The sequence below is a fragment of the Pan paniscus genome, chromosome 16 (assembly GCF_029289425.2).
Source record: "Pan paniscus chromosome 16, NHGRI_mPanPan1-v2.0_pri, whole genome shotgun sequence".
Classification (NCBI taxonomy): domain Eukaryota; kingdom Metazoa; phylum Chordata; class Mammalia; order Primates; family Hominidae; genus Pan; species Pan paniscus.
Window position 1 is genome coordinate 22,430,137 of NC_073265.2, and position 26,188 is coordinate 22,456,324.

The 26,188-nt window shown below is 44.1% G+C and overlaps 1 protein-coding gene across 2 annotated transcripts in view; it reads left to right on the forward strand.

Annotated features, from left to right (window-relative positions):
- RYR3 (ryanodine receptor 3) overlaps positions 1-26,188 on the forward strand; it is a 563,020-nt gene that overhangs the window by 341,006 nt on the left and 195,826 nt on the right. For both annotated transcript variants that reach the window (XM_034938474.3, XM_057299827.2), the window contains exons 29-38: positions 778-953; positions 1,851-1,887; positions 3,505-3,668; positions 7,489-7,654; positions 14,503-14,589; positions 14,980-15,206; positions 16,937-17,732; positions 18,322-18,522; positions 24,278-24,380; positions 25,350-25,487. In XM_034938474.3, the coding sequence (XP_034794365.3) occupies positions 778-953; positions 1,851-1,887; positions 3,505-3,668; positions 7,489-7,654; positions 14,503-14,589; positions 14,980-15,206; positions 16,937-17,732; positions 18,322-18,522; positions 24,278-24,380; positions 25,350-25,487 (2,095 nt within the window). The remainder of the gene's footprint in view (positions 1-777; positions 954-1,850; positions 1,888-3,504; positions 3,669-7,488; positions 7,655-14,502; positions 14,590-14,979; positions 15,207-16,936; positions 17,733-18,321; positions 18,523-24,277; positions 24,381-25,349; positions 25,488-26,188) is intronic.

A 26,188-nucleotide genomic window follows, 5' to 3' on the forward strand; every position in this document is an offset into this window, starting at 1 on the left:
AGGCCCTCTACTTAGAAAAACAGAATTGAAGTATTCTTATAGGACCCAGGACAAGAACAGTTCTATAGAGAGCAAAGAAGAGGCTCAGATTATAAGAAAATTATTACTGTAAGCCTCAGTTCACTTCCCTTGTATCCCCCCATTTCCCTCTCCACACACAAATTGCAAAAATCGATTTCTGACCTTTTCTCCCCTAACTCTGCCCCCTGCAATGCTTGTGCCTAGGAACTGCTGATTTCCTAGTATTAGGAGGAGGCTCCAGGAGCCTCAGCCTTCAGGCCATGACTGTGGCAGAGATGAGAGCTGGGCTGGGTGGGGAGGGTGCCCTCCTCAGGAGCTGGACATCCTTCCCGAGCTTTGGGATTACTTTTGCCCCTTCCCTTAGATGTTTTCATGCCCAGTGACAAGCATAGTCCTTGGAAAGATTATCTTCTTTAGCCACTTGCCCCCTGACCTAAAAGGTTAGCCTCTATGGACACTATGCTGTGTCTCCCAGATGCCACCCCCCTCTGGCATTTATTCTCCACCCTTGGCCTTACAGAGAACCCAGTGAGCATGTTTTTAAATCTCTAATTTCCCTAGCCAGGAGCAGATCTGTTTCTTCCTACAGGACAAGGCCCAAGTAATGATGAGAATCATAGTTTGGTTATCACTGGACACAACTTACTTCTATAGTTCACAGAATGCCTTGCCATGTGCATGTCCACGAGGGAAAAAGGGACTGGGTCAAGGTCAGGCCCTTTGGTATGTCAAGGTAAGGACTCGTCATGTTTCCAGGTCATGAGGATTGATGGCACCATGGACAGCCCTCCGTGTCTCAAGGTGACCCATAAGACATTTGGCACACAGAATAGCAATGCCGACATGATCTATTGCCGCTTGAGCATGCCGGTCGAGTGCCACTCCTCCTTCAGCCACAGCCCCTGTCTGGACAGTGAAGCTTTCCAGAAAAGGTGAGGGTGAGGCCTCCAGTTCTCAGAGGCACTCATTGTATCTCCTGTAAAGTGGGCTTTCTGCTTTTTACCCTAACTCAGCATAGGAACTCCACTGATAGGGTTCTCTCTGCTTTCAGTCAGGTAAAAAAGAAAATGAGAATGTATGTGCACGCATGTACATGCAAGTACACGTGTGTGTTTGTGCAGTGCATAATTAAGGCACCAATCATGATAAACAGACACATCTGGTGGAAAAGTTTCTGCTCTTCTTGAACTCTGAGCCCCTACCTTCCTTGCTGCCCACAATTCCTGTGTTTTGTGAGTGCATAAGAGGGTGCAATTATTTTTGCTTTTGCGTGCAATTAGAAGTTTCTGGAGGCAGATACTGCCTTCTTTGCATAACTATGGGCATTGTCCAACTCTGCAGCTGTGTGATTCATGGGCAATGTGACTTCTTTCTTCCTGATTAGTAACATATCCCTTGCTGTCTTTCTTTCCCCTGATGTCTATTTTTAATCATTGATGTATGTCTGCTGCCTGGAGCCGTCTTGTTGGGGTTTCCTCTAGAGTTTTGCTTTCTACCAAGCTTTTAAACAAGCATAGCTGCTTGTGAGAATAGGATAACCTATTCAGAGGTATCCCTACTTATATTATTGCAGTCTTCCGTCCTCACTCTCAACTTAACATCTAACTTACCATCTGGGCTGAGGGATAAGAGGTGGGAGTCACATCCCTGCCTTGTGTTAACAGCTTGCAAATGAATAAGTCCCAAGACTGGTTGCAATCACTTGTGTTTAGGGAGTAGCCAGTTTCCTAAACTTGCCTTGATCATTGAAGGTAGATCAAGTTGCCTGTCGGAACTGTGGGATTCTCAATACAGCTGAATAACTAAAACATGGATTATCTTTCCCCCAGGAAACAGATGCAAGAAATACTCTCTCATACAACAACAGTAAGTAAATGTGCTCAATTATGGTTTTAATTATTTGATTCTTTGTTGTACCTGGTAATATGCCCCTTACAGCAAAGATCCGTCTAGAGATCCTCTTTAATTGCCAATTACTCCGTCTTTTAATATCCATCTTGATGCTTCCAGAACACATCTGTGGCATTTCTCAAGTGGGGGAAAGACAGTTATTCAGTGCAAAGCAAAAGCTGTACCTGGAGCTCCTAACTGGGCATCACTGGGTACTTGTTGCCCATTTGCCATCAGGGATCCAACACTGCCTTTCTGATTGAAATGAGCATCAGTTGGAGGGCGCTCAATTAAATCTTTTGGTTTGCCTTTTTTGTGTAAACTTTTGTGAGTCAGCTCCCCCATGTCTCTGTGCAGTGCTAGGAGTGATGTTAAAAGCAATCAAATGAGAAGAAGAGCAAGAAGCCATCGCAGAAGATGGAAGCTACTTTTGGTCCCTAGACAGTAGTCAGAAAGCAACTCCTGATTTTTCTTTCTATCATTCTTCTTTAGCATCTGGCAAAAACAAAAAAAAAAAACAAAAAAAACAAAGCCTATGGAAGACATGTGTGTCAACCCTTCTGTAAAGTTATCCAACAATCCTGAATTTGTAGGTTAACTCTCATCAGGAATAAGATTCTTGTTGCAGTGAATCACTCACTCAGTGTGTGGGGGACACTGTGCTCGGCACATTGTTGCCTTCCCATTTAATCTCCATTTAAAATTAATCAGCAAGCCCTGAAATGGATAATATTCCACACAATATTATGCACAGAGAGGACAAATGATTTGTCCAAAGTCACATGATGAATACCTGGCAGTGTCAAGATTCAAGCCCAGGTTTGTCTAGCCGACCCTTTTTTCTTCCGGTCAAGAAAATTTGATAGACTACAAATAAGAGCCACTTCATTAAGAATGAATCTGCTCAGTTTCATAAGGAAAATGATGAGCTAGTCACCTGCCTCAGAGCTGTAGCTATTGTTGTAATATAGTGATAACCCCATGAATTGTATGAGCCCTGCCAAAAACTGCTGTACTTCTCAATACTGACTGTAGTTGAGTGTGACAGCTACACAGAGCACATTTGGCCATGAGATGAACTCTTTCTTAAGCAACCTCTTTCAAGACTTTCCAGAAAAAAGCACTAGACTTCCCTTTAGAAGGAGAAAGTGTAACAGGGATGCTCTGACCCTTGACCACTCTTTCTCTGAGGGCAGGGACTGTGCCCGCTCTCTCCTGCAGCTCAGATCTGCCCTGGTGCCCAGGAGAGGGTTAGGGCTCTGTGCTGCCATTCTGAGCAGCTGCCACTGCTTCCATCCACAGCACCTCCTGATTTCAGCACCAGTGTCTTCTGGGCAAAGGGTGGTAGATTAGCTTAAGCATTTGCTTTGCCAGATGCTACAGCAAAATAGAAAGGAAAAATTAGGAAGCCAGAATCCCTATTCAGCCTTCCTTCCAGATCTAGCATCTAGCCTACCTCTACTAGTGTGCACTTTTCCAGAAAAAAAAGGGGGGGCCAAGTGAGCTGCTGTGTTATTTCTGCCTCTTGGGTCCCCTATCTTCAACTGGATGGGGGCTGGGGGCCATTGACTCCCCTCTGCGGTCTCTCCACAGCAGTGCTACTATGCCATCCGCATCTTTGCTGGACAGGATCCATCCTGTGTCTGGGTCGGATGGGTGACTCCAGACTATCACTTGTACAGTGAAAAGTTTGACCTGAATAAAAACTGCACAGTGACTGTCACCCTAGGGGATGAAAGAGGCCGGGTCCATGAAAGGTAAGAGGGCTCCCAAGTGGCAGGGTTAGCCATCGGGCTTCTCAGTCCCTCCCCCTAGTCTTTTTCTTCCACCCCACACCCAAAGAAGGAAACATCTTGGCCTCTCTTAAAAGGAGAAAATGAAGCACAGACTTCAAAGAAACAAACCGGTACTATGACAGTGAGAAAAAGTGCTAGTGAAAATAGAGAAGTGTTTCATCATGTATATAAATCGTGACCCAGAGATGGAAAATGTAGACAGAGAATGGGGTATGTGATCTCTCTCAGAGTTTTTTTCCAGGACTTCTGGGCAAGTCCCAGTTTCTACAACATCAGAACAAGACAGAGAAAATCTCTGGGTGCTTGAGAGAAGTTGATTCAGAAGAAATAAAAAGATATACCACATCACACACTAACTGATATACTCAGAACTCCTCCTCCCAAGAGTTTATAATGGTTGAAAGAATAAGGAATAAAAGAGACATTGAAACTTCATGAATAATAACCACCAAATAGAAATTAGGAAACTTCAGGGCAAGCGCGTTCTAGGCATACCCATACCCTCCCACTGGTCTGCTGGCACTGCTGCCAGAGAAGGGATTGTTGGCCAGATGTGCTCCAGAGGTGACTGAAGAGACCATGGCTTGTGGTTTCCATCTGTTCCCCACCTACGTGAGGTACAGGAGCATCTTTTCCCTATACAGCCATATGTAGCGATGTCATAAGTTGTTTTTCAAGCTGGCCTTTGCTCCCTACGAAGACAGGAACGTCTTGCAATCAGTGCCCTTTAGAGAATGTTGGCTCACCAAAGACTAGTAGCCAGAGGTGAGTCACAGTCACTGTGTCATGAGGGACCTGCAGCTGGTTAAGAGTGCTGGCTTAGGCTGAGCACGGTGGCTCACACTTGTAATCACAGCACTTTGGGAGGCCAAGGCGGGCGGATCACGAGGTCAAGAGATTGAGACCATCCTGGCCAACATGGTGAAACCCCGTCTCTACTAAAAATACAAAAATTAGCTGGGCGTGGTGGTGTGTGCCTGTAATCCCAGCTACTCGGGAGGCTGAGGCAGGAGAATCGCTTGAACCCAGAAGGTGAATGTTGCAGTGAGCCGAGATGGCGCCACTGCGCTCCATCCTGGCAACAGAGCAAGTCTCTGTCTCAAAAAAAATAAAAATAAAAAAATAAGTGCTGGCTTTAGAATAAACTGCCTGGGTTCTTAGGGGTATGACATTGGACCCGTCACTTAACCTCCCTGGGCCTCGATTTCCTTATCTAAAGATGAGGATAATAGTTTCTATCACAGAGTGTTGTGAAGATTAAATAAGTTAATTCATAGAAAAATTTTTAGGACAGTGCCTCAACTCAGGCACTCAGTAAATATCAGCTACAGTCATCCCTTGGTATATGAGCTAGATTGGCCCCAGCATCTTCCACCTATACCAAAATCCGCTCATACTCAATGACCTCAGTCAGCACTGAACCCCGGTATAGGAAAAGTCAGCCTTCCCTATACGTGAGTTTTGCACTCTGTGAACACTGCATTTTCAATCTATGTGTGGTTGAAAAAAATTCACCTATAAGTGGACCCACGTATAATGGACCTATGCAATTCAAACCCATGTTTTTCAAGGGTCAGCTGTATAATTATTATTCCCATTATTGAATGTCCATCATTGTGAGAGCCAAAATAGATGCTATAAGCAACATCTGGTTTAGACTGGAAAGGAAAGTATTCTAAAGTAATTGACCAATCCAGGCTTTGTTCTTCAGCCAGAAGAAAAGGCAGAAGTGTCCACCTCATTTGAGTTTATAATTCCAGTTTGCTGGCTCTACCATACGAGATTGATTACTTCATTTATCTGAGCCTCAGTGGCCATACTTACTGTGAACATTAACTGATATTTTAGCACCTAGGATAAGACATACTATATGGTACACATTCAATAATTCTTACTTCTTTGTCCCATGTAATAAGAAATAAATACAAAATCCGTTTACAGATGCTTTAGGACATTTCGAATTTTGGCCCTTTAATGTATGACCAAAGCGAGCCACTTCACATTCCCACAGCTTTTATTTATTTATTTATTTATTTATTTATTTATTTATTATTATACTTTAAGTTTTAGGGTACATGTGCACATTGTGCAGGTTAGTTACATATGTATACATGTGCCATGCTGGTGCACTGCACGCACTAACTCGTCATCTAGCATTAGGTATATCTCCCGATGCTCTCCCTCCCCCCTCCCCCCACCCCACAACAGTCCCCAGAGTGTGATATTCCCCTTCCTGTGTCCATGTGATCTCATTGTTCAGTTCCCACCTATGAGTGAGAATATGCGGTGTTTGGTTTTTTGTTCTTGCGATAGTTTACTGAGAATGATTATTTTTCAATTTCATCCATGTCCCTTTACATTATTAATTGAATTCTGTATTAGTCATTAGTATGGTTAGCACCTTAATCACTAAAAAGTAGTACTAACATGGCTGCAGTTATAGAACTCTAATAATGCTATAACTCTTTGAAAGAGGCTATTTGCACTGGCCCCTGCCTGAGGGCATTCACAGGAAGTGAGCAGACCCATCATTGTCCCAAAGGAGAGGACAGGAGATTAATGCATGCTTACAAAGGGGGAAAGTGATAGACTTCTAGAGGCAGAAGGAACCTCGGAGAATCCTAATTGAACCCTTGGTTTTTCAAATGAGAACATCATCCTGAGAGGTGAAGCAACTCTCAGAGTTTACAGGATCTATTCCAGGATCTACCCACCCCACAGTGCCAAATGTACTATCCCTGCCCCTATGTGGCCTTGCCCTCCATGCTGAGGACCACAACAGGAAGCCAAGCTGAGTCACATCAGACTGACCCTAAGATGTTTAAAGGGGCTGCTCTTGCATCAGGTATAGCATCACCCTTTTATTTAACTTGAGAAAAGTCATGTCATGTCACTTCAAGGGACCAGGTGCCTGAGCTGACGTACACCAGTGTGGGCTTAGAAGAAGAAAGAATCGGCCATCTCTTGCCCACAGTGGGGGGCTCTGAGAATCACCTCTGCCACTGCACATCTCCACAGCTCACCTGGGATGTGAAATCCTGCAGTTAGGGAATCAGGCTTTGGGATTCTTAAGGACTTTTTCATTATTATAGTTTGCTTTTAAGTGTAAATACCTGTCATGGAGTTTTGTATGCTGGGGTTTGGTAGACAGAAAGCTAAGCAAGGCACCTAAGTTGATGGTTAGCCAGTAGTGTGGGAGGCAGAACTCTAAAGCACGGGGAAGGACAGGGGTTCATAAGTCAAGGTAGCAGCAAGGTGTCAGAGAAAAACTACTTTGTAGGGAGCCCAGGCCGGCCATCCTAAGGAATGTGGGCCCGAGTTTTCAAGTGTTTTACAGCCTTTTGCCCTGGTTACCAGATTGGGACTCTGAACCCAGACTTTTTTTCTGCCTCTTATTCCAAATCCCCATATAAGTTTGCCGAAGGTGGTCATTCACTCCGTGCCTCAATTTCCCGTCTCTTTGGTGGCATACTGCCGTTCCCATGATCTGTTTCACAAAGGTGTGTTGACATTGAGTCTGGAAACAGTTCTCTGAACATTGTGCTTTTTGGAAGGAGGTAGCCTGAATAGATTGCCACATCCTTACTCTGAGTGGTTTGTGTCTGAGTAAATTGGGTTGAAGCTAAATAAACTCATTTAAGGAAAAAAAAGTATTTGGGGCTGAACAGAAAGCTTCCTAGGAAAGTTTCTGTAGCCATTTTCATTTTTCATTTCATTCCTGAGTCTTGATTACAAACTGCCCCAGTCCAGATTCTGTGCCTTTTCCTGTCTTGGCTCCTAGTGTGAAGCGCAGCAACTGCTACATGGTCTGGGGTGGGGACATTGTAGCCAGTTCCCAGAGATCAAATCGGAGCAATGTGGACCTGGAGATCGGCTGTCTCGTGGATCTGGCCATGGGCATGTTGTCCTTCTCAGCCAATGGAAAGGAACTGGGCACCTGCTACCAGGTAAGGGCGGCTTCTGGGGCCGAAACAGGGCTATCCCAGGCCTGGTGTTTATCACTGTGTTCTTTGTTCTCCGTACTCAGCATTCCTGCCACAGCGTGTCAAGCTGATGAGCCCACGTGGGCCATGGGCCACTTAGGACAACAAATAAACAACAACAAAGTTACTTCATTGTATGCAGAGAAAAAAAGGCTGGGCAATCATAGTTATTGGTTGATCCAGTATGCTGGTTGTCTTTCTAGAAGACGAAAAGTCTTTTCCTTGGTGTTGAGCTGTAAATGTTATTCATTTATTTCATAAACATTTCTTGTGCAGCCTTATCTATTACCTGCACTATACAAGATACAAGATGTAAAGGTGAACAAAAATACTTCTCACTTTAAGAAACTTCTGTACTCAAAATAGAAACCTATAAAAAGGATTAATTTGCCAGGAAATATCCCTTTTGCAAAAAGGTTATCCACATTCCCTATGACTACCTTATAAGATGCTTTAAAAATACATTTATGGGCCAGGCGCAGTGGCTCATGCCTGTAATCCCAGCACTTTGGGAGGCCGAGGCGGGGGGATCATGAGGTCAGGAGATTGAGACCATCCTGGCTAACACAGTGAAACCCTGTCTCTACTAAAAATGCAAAAAATTAGCCGAGCATGGTGGCCCGCGCCTATAGTCGCAGCTACTCAGGAGGCTGAGGCAGGAGAATCGCTTGAACCTGGGAGGCAGAGGTTGCAGTGAGCTGAGATCACACCACTGCACCCCAGCCTGGGCAACAAAGCAAGACTCCATCTCAAAAAAAAAAAATACATTTATATAAACAATGTGTTTCCTCATTTCCTGGACTGTGAACTTCCATAGAGCTACTCAGGAAAACCATCTGTTATACACATGTAGGTTTACCTGTCATTAACCACAAGCAGCCTGATCTCTTCATCCTTGATGGCCAGGTAAGCTTGGGAAACTGCCATGTATCACATCCACCTCTTGAAGTTTTGTAATGAAGGTTATTAGCACACTGAAATATTTGAGAAATACTTCAGAAAGAAACCTATCTAACCAAGCAATTCTCAAATTATTTGACAAAGAAAAGCACTTTTTTTAATTTTAAGAATCAATAATGTTCTATGAACCTAGAGTTCCACAGAGCAAACTATGGGAGATGGGAGGTTAAGGAATTAATGTCTACGTTAAACATTCTTGACTCTCCAAGGTAGAATGGAGAGTCACAAGTATTTGTAGACAGACAACGTTATAGGAGTTCAAAAAAGGAAGAGCTCACTCCATCACAAGCAGTCAGGAGAATGTTCATTAAGGAGAAATCTTGATTTATTTATTTTTTTAAGGAAAAAGCGTTTTTACGGGCCAGGCATGGAGGCTCACACCTGTAGTTCCAGTATCTTGGGGAGGCCGAGGCAGACAGATCATTTGAGCTCAGGAGTTCGAGACCAGCCTGGGCAACATGGTGGACCCTCAGCTTTACAAAAAATAGAAAAATTAGCTGGGTGTGGTGGCATACACCTGTGGTCCCAGCTGCTCAGGAGGCTAAGAGACTCACTTGAGTCTGGGGAGGTCAAGGCTGCAGTGAGCCATGATTGTTCCACTGTACTCTACTCTGAGTGACTGAGTAAGACCCTGTCTTTAAAAATAAAAAAAAAAAAGAATGAATTTTCATGGGTAGAAAGAGAAGAGTGTTGAATACATAGCTCAAGAAGTATTATGGAGATAGGGAAGCAGAAAGTGTGTTTGGGGATCTGTGGACAACATCGCATAGGACTCTTACGGTTATTGGTAAGAAATTTGTTTGGAAAGCTAAGGAGATATAGATAGGAAACGGGGAGCCATTGAAGGTTTCTGAGCAGGAGAGTGGCATGCAGTACTTAGGGCATCCGACAGTTTTTCAGGGTCACCAGTTTACCTAACTGTAGCAAATTAAAAACATCCTGCTATAATGTACATGGATAAAACCCCTGATTCTTAAATCAGCCTCAGGTTACAGCCTTCAGGCTGAAAAGCCTCTTGGCAGCCAGTTCTCTGGCCTGTGGTTGGAGAGAGGGGGTAAGTTAGACAGCAGACAGAGTAGCCACCTCCCATCTGAAATGTTCATTGACTAAGAACAGATGGACCAAACCCTTCCTGGGGGCGGGGAGCAGCCTGCTGGCACAGAGGCCGCCACCTTGTCTCTCCAGCACCTCCTGCAGTGCATGACCCTCTCTGCACCTCCTCCTCCTCCTGGGAGAAAGTGGAATCATCACCACTTGGCACGCTTGCTTCAGCAGCTGGGGCCCAACCAGCTATTTCCAGAAAGATGCACTCACAAAGCCAGGCTTTGAGGCAGAAAGTAAAGTATTATTCTTCTAGTACTTTTTCATGATTCTATCTCCTCCACCCCCAAATCCCCTGAGAAATGTTTTATATACATTACTGCTGTCCTTCAAAATCCATTAGCTTTTTCCCATTAACTTTAGAAATGAGTTTAACTGAAGGGTCCTCCCTGAGCTGCAGAGGACGCTAAAGCATCTCATAACTTTTAAGACTAGCTGATCTTTGGAAGTTCAAAAAAAAAATTAATTTTTTAAAATGGCATTTGCAGCAGCAGTGACTTGCCTGCTTCAGGAAAGAACCTGTGATGTTGAAGAGGAGGACACTGTGACAGCTTTAGCCCACCTTTCACCATCCTTCTGGGTGACATAGGCTGGTCAGTTGTCTTCTTTTGGCTGGGTGCTGGTACCCTACCTCCTGGAGAGCCTTCCTCCACCCCGTGCATAGAAATCCTGATGACCCTGCTCAGTGATCCCAGTCCTGACTCTTGCCCTTAAGAATGCTGCTGCAAAGGAGACAGTATCAGGACTCTGTCCAGAAACCTGAGAGGTTCACACCCAGCCAGCCCCCTTCTCATTCCAGGCAAGACAGTAACGTGTCCTGCCATGCATCTGGTCCCTGACAGTGGGATCATTGTTATTCCACAGCTGTAGCCATTTTCATTTTTCAATTATGTCAAGAAGAACAGTCCAGCAATATTTATACACTGGCTTTCAGATTCAGAAAGGACTAGAAACCAAAATAATGAGAGAAGGAGTCTCTCAAACAATGTTTCTAGACCTCCCCATTAAATAGTGATAAACAATTTGAACACATTTTTCTGTCCACTTAATATAATCAGTGGCGAATTTGAGAAATAAAATCTACATTCAAGAGATACTCCTCAGTGATTGCCACTCCAGGCACACCAGTCTGAGACAGAGGCAGCTATGAGGTTTGGATTTACAAGAGGGGTTAGCTTTCAATTCAGGCCCATTTCTGTGCCATGACCTTCACACATGATTAGAAAAAGAATGTCCATTATTGCAAGGACAAAACAGATCAGCCAGTGATGAAAGGTGCCTCAAATACAAAAGGGAAAATGTCAGTGGCATACCACGGCAGTGCTAAATCTGGGCTGGTTGCGCAATCCATGGGCATGTAAGTTCCTCATTTAGAAGGTAAGCTCCTTGAGGGCAGAGGCCCTCTCCTGTGCTCACTGCCGCCTCCCCATGCATGAAACAGTACCTGGTATCTAGTGAATGCTCACCGAGTATGTGTTGCCAGACTGACCCACGGCTGGGAAATCACCTTGTAGGCATTTTTTTTTTATTGTTGCCTGACAAGTTACCACAAAATTTAGCAGCTTAAAACAACACACATTATTTCAGAGTTCCGCAGGCTTCACTGGGTACTCAGATTCTCACAAGGCCAAACACAAAATGTGCCCTGGGCCTGAACCAGGCTCATCTGGAGGCTCTAAGGTGAATCCACTTCTGAGCTTATTCAAGGTATTGGCAGTTCTTTGAGATTATGGGTCTTAGGTCATAGATTCTGAGGCCCCTGTTTCCTTGCTGGCTATCAGCCAGGGCCACTCTCAGCTCCCAGAGGGCACCCACATTCCTTTACACGTGGCCCCCTCCATTTCAAAGCCAACAAGGGCACGTCCAGTTTTTCTCTCTGATTTTCCCTTCTTCCTCCAGCAGGAAAACTCCTGCTTTTAGAAGCCTCATGCAATTTGAAAAGGCCAACAAGGTCTCCCTATCTTGAGGCCAAATGGTTAGTACAATTGCATTACATCTGCAGAATGCCTTTTGCCGTGCAACATAGCATGATCATAAGAGTAACACCAGGGGTCCCAGAGGGCCTTCTCGAATCCTGCTTACCCCACCACCAATTGCCCATTTTTATCCTTATTACACCCTCATGAGCCCACACTTGTGTTTTTTTCTTGTTTTAGTGATCGAAGAGACATTTCCTTTGTTTATCATGTGAGACTGTACTCTACGTGGTGGAAAATAAACCTATCCCAGGGCATCCTAAATGCTCTCAAAGCACTTACTTTCTGCAGGGAGGGTTGAGGAGAGCCCTGGAGTTTGGGCAGTTTATGAAGTTTTCAGGAACCAGTCCTGAGGGACCTGAAAATAAAACTCCCTCTTCGAGCTATGGCTCCCTATACTGGTGTGATTCGACTGAATGCATTTCTCTCTCCCTGTTAGCAGAAACACATGGGCTTCCTACCGGTCCAGATGGAGTTTCCTCAGCCACAGGAGCTCTGCTCCCTTCAGTTTGCAGTGACTTGAGGCCTACAAGTTGTTCTAGATGTCACATATTGGGCATTTGAGAAATCTGGGAGCCAGCCCAGGGACGACTCCTGCCTTATAGCTAAAGTCAGAACAACATCAAATCAGAATTTCCTATTCATGTCTCATCACCATGAACTCAGGGTCTGGCACAAAGCAAGTATATAATAGGTACTACATCATTATCTGTTGAAAGTCATTTACAAAGCTTATTTCAGGCAGAGGCAGGCAGTACTAGCAGTCTACTCCAACATTTTGGTTTTACTGGCACTTATCTCTTCATATCGTCCATGGAACATCCAGTATAAATCGAATATTTTTACCTGAAATGTGAGGCCACTTTTGTGTACTAGAAGGACCATGTACTGAATGAAAGTCTGGGGTTTAACCAATCCAGCCTATTTCATCATGAACAAATGATAGCACTAAATCATGCAATCTTCTAAGTCACAGCCATAAAAATGTGTGGTTTTGCAGCTCTTATGTCTAAATACATTGAGGAAGTTCATTATTTAAAGAAAACCTGTGACAATTGCTTTGACAAAAAGAAAACTCACTGTACTCATTTTCTGTTGTCACATAACAAATTACAAATTTAGCGGCTTAAAATAACATATATTTATTAGCCCATGATTTCTGTGGATCAGGAGTCTGGCCACAGTGTAGCTGGGTCCTCAGTCCAGGGTCTCACAAGGATATTGTTAAGGTGTCAGCCAGGCTGCCTTCTTTTCTAGAGCTCAGTATCTTCTTCCATGCTTACGTGCTTGTTGGCAGAATTCAATTGCTTGCATTTGTAGAACTGAGGTCCTGTTGCCATACTGGCTGCAGCCAGGGGCCACTCTCCCCGCCTTCCGCCCCCAAGAATTCCTTGTTCCGTGGCCCTCTCGTAAGCCTTCTAACAGTATAGCTGCTCACATCTCCAAGGTCATCTGGAGAAGCTCTCTCTCCAGTCCACCAGGATGAAGTTTTACATAAAATAATCTAGGAAGTGACAGGTCCTTCATCTTTGCCATTCTATTTGCTGAAAGCAAGACACAAGTTCTAGGGGAATGATGACTCATTGGGGTCACCTTAGGGTATGTCCAGCACACCTGCCATCCCCTCATTTGTAGATGGGGAGAGTTGCAAGAATTTCCTAATGTCTATATTTGCTTCAACCTAAAAGGTTTCAGTTGGTGGAATTAAAGTCCCAGTGTGTGAGCAGACTTTATGTAGTCTTCCATCATCCTCCAGTGACTCTCTTGAAAACACTTTAGTAATATGGAATTCAGAGGCTGCTCCTCCATCAAAGGGAGCAAGTAATACCTGGAGCTCCTGATGTGGTACACTGATAAATCTAATGTTTCATCTAAGTGGCAGCTGCAGCACAATCAGTAAATGCCAAACCCTTCAACAGAAGAACTGGAATGCTGAAGAGTGCAAAGGGGGTGGAGAGGATGGAGAGGAGTCCAGAGGAACCCGGGGAGAATGAGAGCTTTGAGAGGGAGACAGTGTCCTTTTGTTATTCCAGTGAGGGACCTCACAGTCTTTGCCTGTAGAGCAGTGTTTCTCAATCAGGGGTGCTTTTGCCCTTCACAGAACATTTGGCAATGTTGGGAACCATGTTGGTTGTCATGACTGTGGTGGGGGCAGAGAGAGCTGCTGATGTGCAGTCGGCAGAGGGCAGGGATGCCGCTCAACATCCTACAGTGCACGGGATGGCGCCCACCGCAAAAAGCTACCTGGCCTGAAATGTCGGCAGTGCCAAGGTTGAGAAACCCTACCATGGGATCTCCATGGGCTTGCTTGACTAATGTTGGTTTGCCTGAGTCACCACCCTATCCCAGTTATCATCTCCTATGGGCAGGTGTGGAGAATGATGGTGCTGCCATGTGCCACGTGTCTTTGGGCTCTGTGAAGAGCAAGCACATCACACTGTTCAGTGACCAGCAGCAGGTATGCCTTTGGTGGGGAGTTAGCTTCACACCTACCTGTCCTGTGCACTGGAGGAAGCTACTGGCTACAGGTATCTGAGAGAAAAAGTGAAAGGACCTGAGATTATTCAGCCCTGAGTGGAGACACTGTTTAAGGTCTGGAATTGTGACAATCTCCGCTGATAGATAACTGGTCTCTGCAAATTTCTGAGCAGTGGAGAATGACCAGACAGCTAGCAGTCATTGGAATGAGACTGTTGACCAAAACACCCAATGGCTGAGCCAGCTGTGATGTTTGTCCAGCTCTGGGCAAAGCTTTCGATTTGTTTTGATTTCCAGGTGGAGCCTAATACCAAAGTGTTTCCAGCAGTCTTCCTGCAGCCTACAAGTACTTCTTTGTTTCAGTTTGAACTTGGAAAGCTGAAGGTATTTATTTGTCCTCTCATCTAATGGCCATGACAAGAGAAAGCAGCACTAACCATTAGGGGGAAGATCCCAGGCCTCAGAAGATGGGAGAAGCCTGTTCACTTCCCATAAGCCCCCCACCCCCAGGCCCTGCCCTTTCCTGTGGCATTCAGATGGTAGAATATGCATTCTTATCTTCCCCTTTTCCCACCTCTTTTGGGTGCTGAAAGAATCAATTAATGCTCATATAACCCATTATTTGAAATGCTAATTAATGCTGGTAAAGCCCTTAGAGATCCCTGGATACATTTGTCCCTCTTTAATTTATACTGGCCATATTGGTTAAAATGTCTGGGTGCATCATCCAGCAACTGTGTGTTTCTTTTCCAATGCCTTTCCCACGTGCCCCAGAATGCAATGCCCCTGTCAGCGGCCATATTCAGGAGTGAAGAGAAGAACCCAGTCCCACAGTGTCCACCTCGGCTGGATGTCCAAACCATCCAGCCCGTGCTCTGGAGCCGCATGCCCAACAGCTTCCTGAAGGTGGAGACCGAGCGTGTGAGCGAGCGCCACGGCTGGGTGGTGCAGTGCCTGGAGCCCCTGCAGATGATGGCGCTCCACATCCCCGAGGAGAACAGGTACCAGAGGGGCCCGCGAAGGAAGGGGCAGGCCTGAGGGGGCAGGTGAGGCAGAGCCAAGCCAGCCCAGAAGGAAACCAGGAGCATCTGTGTCGGATCCTGCTCAGTCCCAGTATGACTTGATTTCCCCAGTGCCTCAGTTTCTGTTCCTTCCCACTTTCATTACTCAGAAACAGCAGGAAACACACTACGAGGTGCCTGCCACAGGGCCTTTGTTGCAGCTCCTAGTGCCTGGTATTAAGGAACAGTGCCATGCCTTAAATTAAAAACCAGTTTACCTTGAAATATGCATCATTTATGACAGGAAGGGGAAGACTCTAGCTTGACTTAGAGAATCAGGAATCAGGTTCCTGGTCTCCCCTTGCTAAGAGGTGCTATTAATTATGGCTGGGGTTCAATCCCATTGCTCTCTCTTTCTGGCTTTGTGGCCTTGGGTACATTACTTATGTACTCTGAACATTGCTCTCTTCATCTACACAGTGAGAGAAATGCTCACCCAAAGGGTTTCTGGGAGGAAAATAATGAGATCGTATAAGTATAATCTGGTACAATTTCTGTACATAGTAAGAAATAAATGTTACGGTTATTGCCATCCCTTGACCTCTTTGAATAAAAAAGCAGAGTAATGGGAAAGGGTGGAGGTATTTGACACCTGCATAGGTCCCATTTAGGTGTCCCACTGGGTCATGAGCAGCAGGGCAGGCCATGGCAGGAAAGGGGCAGAAAAGACCAGGAGCCCAGCCAAGTAAGTCAATTCTGCAGGGTCCTCAAATCCATGAGGAGGCGTGAGACTAAATGGAAAATCTAAGCAGAGATTAGAGCCGAGGCCCTGGACCCACACAAACAAGGGAGCAACATACAAACAGACCTCTAAGTCAAGAAAGAGAGAGCCAACTGGATAATGTTAACTGGTTTCAGGTTGGAAGGTGTTTCCTCTCTGGACAAGAGTGCAGAGTGTGTTTGTGAAAACAAAACAAGAGTGTGTGTTTTCAGGTCATTGGAGGAACACCCCATGGATAGTGGTAGACTGGACTTTATACAAGTGATACAGATCAGTGGTCCCCAGCCTTTTTGGCACCAGGGACTGGTTTCATGGAAGACAGTTTTTCCACAGACAGTGGTGGGTGAGGCTGGGGGAGGGGGTAGAGGGGATGGTTTCAGGATGAAACTGTTGCACCTCAGATCATCAGGTGTTAGATTCTTATAAGGAGCATGCAGCCTAGATCCCTCACATGCACGGTTCACAGTAGGGTTTACACTCCTATGAAAATCTATTGCTGGTCCCGGTCCATGGCCCTGGGATTGGGAACCCCTGATGTAGACGGTAGACTGACAGAAAGCATAATCTACATTTTCTGAGGAGATTTTACATTTCTGAGGGAAATGCAACATCTGCTTGATCCTACAAGTAAGACGACCAAGTCATCACTCTCATATACGTGAATGTTTTCTGTTTGGGAATTTCGGATTTTTTCCTAATAATGAAGACTTTCATATTTGGTAAACCAGTGTCTTGCAGGCTTTTGAGAGCCTTGTAGTTAAATACAGTGGAGTACTAGGAACTGGAATACGGACCAGAGCTGAGAGAGGCATGATAAGCCATAAGAGAAACTGTGGCAGAGACCCCTCCATCCTTCCACCCACCCTGCCTTTGTTGGGCTGGGTGAAATCGCTGGATTCTGGTGGGTTCTTCTCCCCCTGGTGTGGCTGATTGCTCGTCCTGTCCTCAGGTGTGTGGATATCCTGGAGCTCTGTGAGCAGGAGGACCTGATGCGGTTCCATTACCACACGCTGAGGCTCTACAGCGCGGTGTGCGCCCTGGGAAACAGCCGCGTGGCCTACGCCCTGTGCAGCCACGTGGACCTCTCCCAGCTCTTCTATGCCATTGACAACAAGTACCTCCCCGGCCTCCTTCGATCTGGTTTCTATGACCTGCTCATCAGCATCCACCTGGCCAACGCCAAGGAGAGGAAGCTGATGATGAAGAACGAGTACATCATCCCCATTACCAGCACCACCAGGAATATCCGCCTCTTCCCGGACGAGTCCAAGAGGCATGGACTGCCTGGGGTGGGCCTGAGAACATGTCTCAAGCCCGGGTTCAGGTTCTCCACCCCTTGCTTTGTTGTGACTGGTGAGGATCACCAAAAGCAGAGCCCCGAGATTCCCTTGGAGAGTCTCAGGACGAAGGCTCTGAGTATGCTGACAGAGGCAGTGCAGTGCAGCGGGGCCCACATCCGAGACCCCGTAGGGGGGTCTGTGGAGTTCCAGTTTGTGCCTGTGCTGAAACTCATTGGAACCCTGCTGGTCATGGGCGTGTTTGATGATGATGATGTTCGGCAGATCCTCCTCCTGATTGATCCCTCTGTGTTTGGGGAGCATAGTGCGGGGACAGAGGAGGGAGCAGAAAAGGAGGAAGTGACCCAGGTGGAGGAGAAGGCTGTGGAGGCTGGGGAGAAGGCCGGCAAGGAGGCTCCTGTCAAAGGCTTGTTGCAGACTCGATTACCCGAATCTGTCAAGCTGCAGGTAAGCTGCAGGTGGTTAAGTGGAGGCAGGTTAATAGATCTTCTGCTTTGATCAAAATATCAGGAACACACTGAGGATTAAAGGAGGTAAGGTATGTCAAGTGCTCGGCATAGTGACTGACCAAGAGTGCTTGATGATTATGGTGCTTGTTGTTGAATAAGTTCTAACAGTGATGAGATTGGTAATAACAATCCAAAACAACTCATCCCAGGAAAATAGTGCAAAAAACAATGAAAGATGGAGAGAAGGACAAACATCTCTACGTTCCATCCTCCAGGACTGGAACATTTCAGAAAGGGAGGCAGCACTCACATGCATGATCTGGAGCTGGTTTTTCTACTCAGCTTCCTGGGAAAATATTTTCTTAGAAATATCATTCTCTCTCTCCATAGGCAGATTTCTTCTGTCTTTAGTGAGCTGTTTTCTGTTGTTGCCTTCGACTTAATGGTGAAGATTTGAGTAACAGCTCTATGGCTACTGTGTGGCAATTTACTTTGTCTAAGTCTCAGGGCTACTGTCTGTAAAATGGGGATGCTAGCAGCCTTACCAAAGTACACAAAGTGTTATCTATATAATACTTTCATTGCAGATGTGTGAGCTCCTCAGCTATCTCTGCGACTGTGAGCTGCAGCACCGAGTGGAGGCCATTGTGGCATTTGGTGACATTTATGTCTCCAAGCTGCAGGCAAATCAGAAGTTCCGCTACAATGAGCTCATGCAGGCCCTGAACATGTCTGCGGCCCTGACTGCCCGGAAGACCAAGGAGTTCCGCTCACCCCCACAGGAGCAGGTGAGGGTCCCTCCTGAGCCTCCGTCCAGTTCCTATGGAAGAACTTGAGACCTATGGAACAGGGCACATGAAACCTCTATGGTCTCTGGGGCAGCCTCAAGAGCTATGGAAGATGAAAAGACCCACTGCAATACCAGGAGACAGGCCTAGTCCTGAAAGCTGAGGAATATGTGCCAATTCTCTTGGGTAGGAAAATATCCCTTTCTAAACTGCACATGTGGCAGGGCTTCCTCCCTTCTTTAACCCTCTCCAATACCAGGAGACAGGCCTAGTCCTGAAAGCTGAGGAATATGTGCCAATTCTCTTGGGTAGGAAAATACCCCTTTCTAAACTGCACATGTGGCAGGGCTTCCTCCCTTCTTTAACCCTCTCCAATGCCTCCATTACTGATTCAAAGACCAGACCACTGTTGGGATTCAGTTGTCTCCTCAGCAAGGATACACCACTCAGAAGGATTTCTGCCAACCCTTGCAGAAGTCACTACCTGTCTATCAGTTACCAACAGAATAGGGTCAACCTGCCCCTGCTTATGAGAGTTGGCACACAGTCTTCTTCTTCTAATGTGTCTAAACCCTCTTGCCAGTGGCACGACTCTCTCACAAAGCCTCCCCAGCTCCATGGAGCCTGGAGAAGGGGACTCAGTGAGTGAGTCATCTTTGTGATTTGTTGTATTCATTCTTTACAGTACCCACCTTGGGGTTAGCCTTACCCCGATGGGAAGGGCTTCTTTAAGAAGAGTCAAGATCCTAGTGAGAAATTTCTAAATGAGGGAGGCACATTCTGTAGAATAGGAGTTTCCATTTTCCCCGCTGCTCAGTGGCTCACTTAGACCTTGCAGATGGGTTGGCCACTGCTCCCTAAGTGTTCAAAAGAAAAGATAAATCTTTCAGCGAAGGAAGTAGTTTTTGTTTTGAAACCAGATCTTTGGATTATATTTACACACACACACATATATATATAGATATATGTGTGTGTGTATGTGTGTGTGTGTGTGTGTGTGTATATATATATATATATATGTATGTATGTATACATCTGGGAGGGAGATGCAAAATGTAGGTAATCTTTGCATCTCCTCCCCAGGGTTCTTGCAAGGATCACATGAGATAATTTGTTTAGACTGCTTAGCATGACGCCTGTCATAGAGTAAGCATACATACATGTATATAAAACAAGCAGCCTGTCCATAAAGTGTTGTCAATATAGTTACCACCATTTTATGTTAATGGCAGAACTACAACTCCATCCAGTTACTTTCCTAACCTATTTTAAAACATAGATATCTATATTGGCTTAAAAATGAATGACATATCTTGGCTTTCAAAAGACTCTCTTGAATGATACCAGCCTGGCTAATGAGTGGGTAAAGCTTATCATCCCTTTGCAAAATGAGAAAGCCCTTTGGATTGACTGGAACAGATCATTTGCACCACACAAAATGCACAAGTGTGCTGTTTTTCCAAGAATTACTCCTGAAGGCTTTACAAATGTTATCAGGCTGCTTTTAGACTGGCAATAGATCTGCATATTCCCTATTTCACTGGGCATATTCTGGCTCTTTCGTATGTATTTGTGAATAACAGAAGACACAATGACATGGTGATGGTAACACATGTTGGCCTTGGGCTGTGGGTTCCCAAACTGGCTCCCCCATTGCTCGCTGTGTGGTCTTCCACATGACCTTTCTGTATCTGTTTCCTTAGCTGCAAAATGTGGATAATTTTTGCATCTCGCTCCCAGGGTTCCTGCAAGGATCCCATTTAGATTGCTTTGTGTGATGCCTATCACAGAGTAAGCATTCTGTAAGTACTAAGCGAGCTACTATTACTTTTATTGTTGGAGATATTTGCAATTGCTTCATGACAGGCTCTGTGACCTTCTATCAGTGACCCAATGAGTGGAGTTCACACATGTTTTCTGGCATCTCTTTCTCCCAGCCAACACTGGGGTTGCCCACCCAACACTGTCCTCGTGGATATAGCTGCTCATGGTTCCAGATCTTGGGAAGGACAAGGTTTACTCACACACTTCCTTTCCCCATTCTGCCTCCATACCTTCTGCTGTCTCTTGGGCTACCATTTAGATCCACTGCCAGTCTAAAAGCAGCTTGACAACATTTGTAAAGCCTTCAAGAGTAATTCCTGACAAAACAGCATACCTGTGCATTTGGCACAGTGCAAATAATCTTTTCCAGTCAATCCAAAAGACTTTCTCATTTTACATCTAGCAAAGGGATGATGAGTATGTACCATCCTTTAGTATTCTAAGCAATCCTCTGATCAATCATTTCAGACTCATTTCAGAAGTCAGTAACTCAAGAAATTCTTCACTAATGTATTAAACCAGTGATTATTGAGCAAGCATCAGAATCATCTAAAGGGCTTAATAAAACACAGATTGCTTGGTTTCACCCCTAGAGTTTCTTTTTTGCGACAGAGTCTCACTCTGTCATGCAGGCTGGGATGCAGTGGCACGGTCTCAGCTTACTGCAACCTCTGCTTCCTGGGTTCAAGTGATTCTCATGCCTCAGCCTCCCAAGTAGCTGGGACTACAGGCATGCACCACCATGACCAGCTAATTTTTGTATTTTTAGTAGAGGGGCGGGTTTCCCCATATTGGGCAGGCTGGTCTCGAACTCCTGACCTCAAGCTCCACCTGCCTCAGCTTCCCAAAGTGCTGGGATTACAGGTGTGAGCCACTGTGCCCAGCCTCACTCCTAGGGTTTCTAATACGGTGTGTCTAGGGTGAGGCCTAAGCTTTTGCATTTTTAGCAAGTTTTCAGGTAATGCTGATACTGCTGGTCTGGGAATAAAAATGAAAGAAGGGACACTTACCGCTATGAGATTCAGCTGTCCCCCTGCCATCCCTCTCAGAGTATTCACTTCTACAAGGCACCTACCCATAGAGTCATCAATATCAGGAAGATTTAATGTCATCAAAGGATATGGTGGATTTAGATCAATTTCAGAGAATAGTAATGCAAAATCACTTAGAAAATAGGATGCCTGAAAATTACAATTTTAAAACAGTGATATCCTTCTACAACCTTTGAAGAGAAAACAGATTTTTAAGCCCTATGTCCAGAGAGTATTCAGGGAGATGGAAGAAAATGGGGGATATAACTAAGTACAAAAGAAGGTAAAACTGAGATTAGTCCAAGGGTTGCTGGCAAGTTAGCCAAGCATAGCCAGCTGGCCTTTCACTTCCAAGAGGACGTTATTAAAGGGCATGACCTGCAGTGGAAAATTCAGCTCAACCTAGCTTTCTGTTGTATGTCCTACAAGCAGGGAAGCCCCTGCTTCCTAAATGTTCTGCCAAAGGAAAGATCTTTTAGTAAAGAAATTAGTTTTCTAACTCAGAAACCAGATCTTCAAATCTTATTTTTATTTAATCGACAACAAATCAGCATATGTTGTTAATATAATTACTGTAATTTAACCTCACAGAAAAACCACAAACGTGACCTCACCTGTTTTGTGGATATTTTTTCTTACAAGCAATACCTCTACCTACTTGCAAAATATGGTTTGCAGTAAGATCTTTGTGTAGAGTTCCTCCTAACAATGCTACATAAGGTTCATGATTTAATAAGAGATTGCAAATTTTTCCAACCTAGAAATCCTAAACAAAAGGAGTTTGGGTTATCCTGGCTGAGGCAGCAAAATGTTTACCTCTGGTTATTTCTTCTGTCACTCCAGGTGTTCAATGACCTGGGGTCGTGGCCCTATGGGCAGAATTCAGAGATCCAGGAACCTGAGTGGAAAATGAATGACAGCTTTATTTTCACTGATCTCTGATAGCATTTCTTTTCTTATTTTAATATTGGCAGCAAAACAAGCACCTGACTTTGACACCAACCAAAATTGCACATTTTTTCATGTCACATTACAGTGGTTACGGTATCTAGAAAGATCATTTTCATTCCTTACTACTTCAAGACCACAGTGGATAGATATAAGACCTGCCACTAGATCATTTTCTCTAATGACTTAATAAGTACATATGTTACTACATCACAAATTTGATTTTTATAGTTTTGATACCTGTATTTCAATATAATTATTTCTCTTTGTAGTCCTATGTATTTTATTTTGTGCATTTAAAATATTAATCAGAGAAGCAATCCATGAGTTTCACCAGACTGTCAGAGGGGTCCATAGCACAAAAACTACTAAAAATCCCTGAGTCAGGCCCGGTGCGGTGGCTCATGCCTGTAATCCTAGCACTTTGGGAGGCCAAGGCAGGTGGATCACAAGGTCAGGAGTTCTAGATCAGCCTGGCCAACATGGTGAAACCCCATCTCTACTAAAAATACAAGAAATTATCTGAGTGCGGTGGTGCGCACCTGTAATCCCAGCTACTCGGCACCCTGAGGCAGGAGAATCACTTTAACCCAGGTGGTGGAGGTTGCAGTGAGCCAAGATCGCACCATTGCATTCCAGCCTGGGCAACAAAGCAAGACTCAGTCTTGAAAAAAAAAAAAAAAAAAATCCCTGAGACAAAAACTAAAAAGAATGATAGCTTGGCGTGAAACCCCGTCTCTACTAAAAATACAAAAAAAAAAAAAAAAAAAAAATCAGCAGGGCGTGTTGGCGGGCGCCTGTGGTCCCAGCTACTTGGGAGGCTGAGGCAGGAGAATGGCGTGAACCCGGGAGGCGGAGCTTGCAGTGAGCCGGGATTGTGCCACTGCACTCCAGCCTGGGCGACAGAGCGAGACTCCGTCTCAAAAAAAAAAAAAAAAAAAACTTGTAGACAAAATTAAAAGCTGATCAAAAACTGGGCAATACATTTAGAGTATAAAATATATAAAAAGTTAAAAATCTAGAGGTGTGCAAAGCACTCAAGGGCAAATTTTTTAAAGATAATTACCCAGTAGAAAAATAGAGGAAAAACGTGGATGGGAAATTTATAAAATACAAAATAAAATTAATCTTTATGTGTGAAAAAACAAATTTCAACCTCACCAGTTAAGCATAAATTAAAGCAACAGGGATAGGACATTTTTCACCCATTCAATTGAAAATATTTGAAAATGTGTTAACTCTTATTACTGTAACGAAGATGGCATAGTAATACACACTTGTATAAATTTGTTAATACGGCAAATTGTAAGCTTTCTGAAGGGCAATTTGTAAATTCATATTAAAAAAACATTAAAATATGCAAACCTGTTCCTCTAGTCATTTTGCTTCTGGGAGTTTATTCTAAGAAAATAATCAGAGAAATGAAAAAAAAATTATTTTAAAGGAAACTCAAACCAGCTTTATAAGGACAAATAATAGAAACAAATATGTCATAACAGAGTTAATTTTACATAAATTATAATTCTTCCATATAATTACAATGCACCTATTAAAAATTGGATTAAGAAAGTAAGAAAATGTTCGAGTAACATTAAGTGGAAAACTCTGGTTTTTAAAAGGTGTATCTGGAATGTGATCCCATTCTGTGCGTATACCTACATAATGTCAGGAAGACATTAGCTAAAATATTAACAGTAGTTATCTTGGGGTGGTGGAATCCCAGTAAATTTTCTTATTTAGGTATTTTCCAAATGTTATACAATTAGTAAGTTACTTTTAGAATCAGGAAAAGGTGAAAGCTACTTTTAAATATTGGCCACTTTTACCAAAAAAAAAAAAATCACTAAGCAAAATAAATTTGAAAAGAATGTAAGTGTCTGTCTAAGGCAGGATCTGAGTTCCCTTGGCCAACATTGAGAACCAACTAGCTATTCTTCTCTTGCCTCTCAAAGATCAACATGCTACTTAACTTTCAACTGGGAGAGAACTGCCCCTGCCCAGAGGAGATTCGGGAGGAGCTGTATGATTTCCATGAGGACCTTCTCCTTCACTGTGGTGAGCTGCCCAGAGAAAGGCTTTGTCCAGGAAGAGTCTGTTTTTGATTCCTTCATTAGAAAGCTAGTGGGAGGTTGGGAAGTTATTTTCGTATTTAAAATTGCAATACTGTCTTTCAAGACGTGACTCTATCCTAACTACTTGTGTCAGAAAAGATACAGGAAGTAACCCTGGCAGAATATATGACCAAAATTCCTTCTACCTAAAAGAGCCTGTGCTGAGATATAGAGAGGAAACAGGGTTTCTAGCAAAAGAATGAAGATAACTGATCCTTATATAAACCTCACCTAATTTGCTTAAAGTTAGTTGGGACTCTCAGCTTCCAGGTGAGACAAGATTGTGATCTCTTTGCTTTTTAGCTATTAGGGGTGTGTGTGTGTGTGTGTGTGTGTGTGTGTGTGTGTGTGTGTGTGTGTGTGTGTGGTGTGTGTGTGTGTGTGTGTGTGTGTGTGTGTGTGTGTGTGTGTTTAGTAATTTCTGCCCTTAAGGCTTCTCAGCCAGCAATCTCTACTTGGATACGTACCTACTGGTTTTAAGCAGCGCTCAGCATTTGTGTTGCTTGTACATGGGTAGGTTTAATAATATATGGGTAATTGATAAGCTTTTCATTTGAAATAACTCAATGTTAACTTCTTCTGCAGATTCTAGGGCCACGTCCCCCAAACATTCTTCCAGAGGTTTCAACACTGTAAGAGTGTATGTAATCCCCCTTACACTCTTTCAGAGGTTTTGTGGGTACGGATTCAAAACACCTGTTTTAGGATTAAACTTACTTGATGTTCTGATAAACAGGAAATCAATCTTTTTTTTTTCAAAAGCTATAAGATAGGTAACTATTCATGAGAGGTTGCCTGTAGTATCTTTAGAAAGTTCCAGAAGGATGGGAAGCAGTTTTTTAAATGTTCTTTCTGACACTATGATGGTTTCATGCACTGCTTTGGATTTTCACCCTGTTCTGTGGCTTGCTAGGGGTTCCTTTGGAAGAAGAGGAAGAGGAGGAGGAGGACACCTCCTGGACAGGAAAACTCTGTGCCTTGGTTTACAAAATCAAAGGCCCACCCAAGCCAGAGAAGGAGCAGCCGACGGAGGAGGAGGAGAGATGCCCCAGTAAGTGACATTGCCTTTAAATGACAGTGTGCTCTTCTAAGAATTAAGGTAACTTTTTTTAAACAAATGCTGTAAGATAGATAGGGGCTGCTTAACTTCAAAGAAAGCATCTGGGCAGTATGTTATAATTGCTGCTGGTTCTGTTATGTATTTTGGGTTCTGCCTTTCTTCTGATTGAAGAAACTTACTTTCAGACTGTCCTGAAACCTGAGATGGGTTGCTTGGTGTCTGTTCTTGCTGTCGTGTTCTACTTAGAGGTGCCTGTAAATACATGTCTGTTCTTCTTTTAGGTTTCCACAGTCTTCCTCTTTTAACCATTATTGTTTCTTAACGATTATTGTTTCTGTCACTTCCCTTTGTGGTTCCTTAGCATTGAAAATTGCCCCAGAGAGAAAATAAAATAATAATAAAAGAGAGTTTGTAAAGGATATAGGATATGAGTTTGAGGGGGGTTGTTTTTGGATTTGGGGTATGATTTTTGAAAATGTAGCATCCTAGAAACTTTGACTTCCTATTTTTCAACAATGCCGAGCTTTGTCTAGATTATACTATAGATGACTCCTACCGTTTTGACCCATGATGAAACAAGATTATAACTTGTTCTGCAGGGCCGTTAGACTGTCTCTAGGACATGAAATTTCAAGAGGAAGATTGTCTTGTCTGAGTATTATATATAATCAGCCTGCTCCTTGGTACAGATT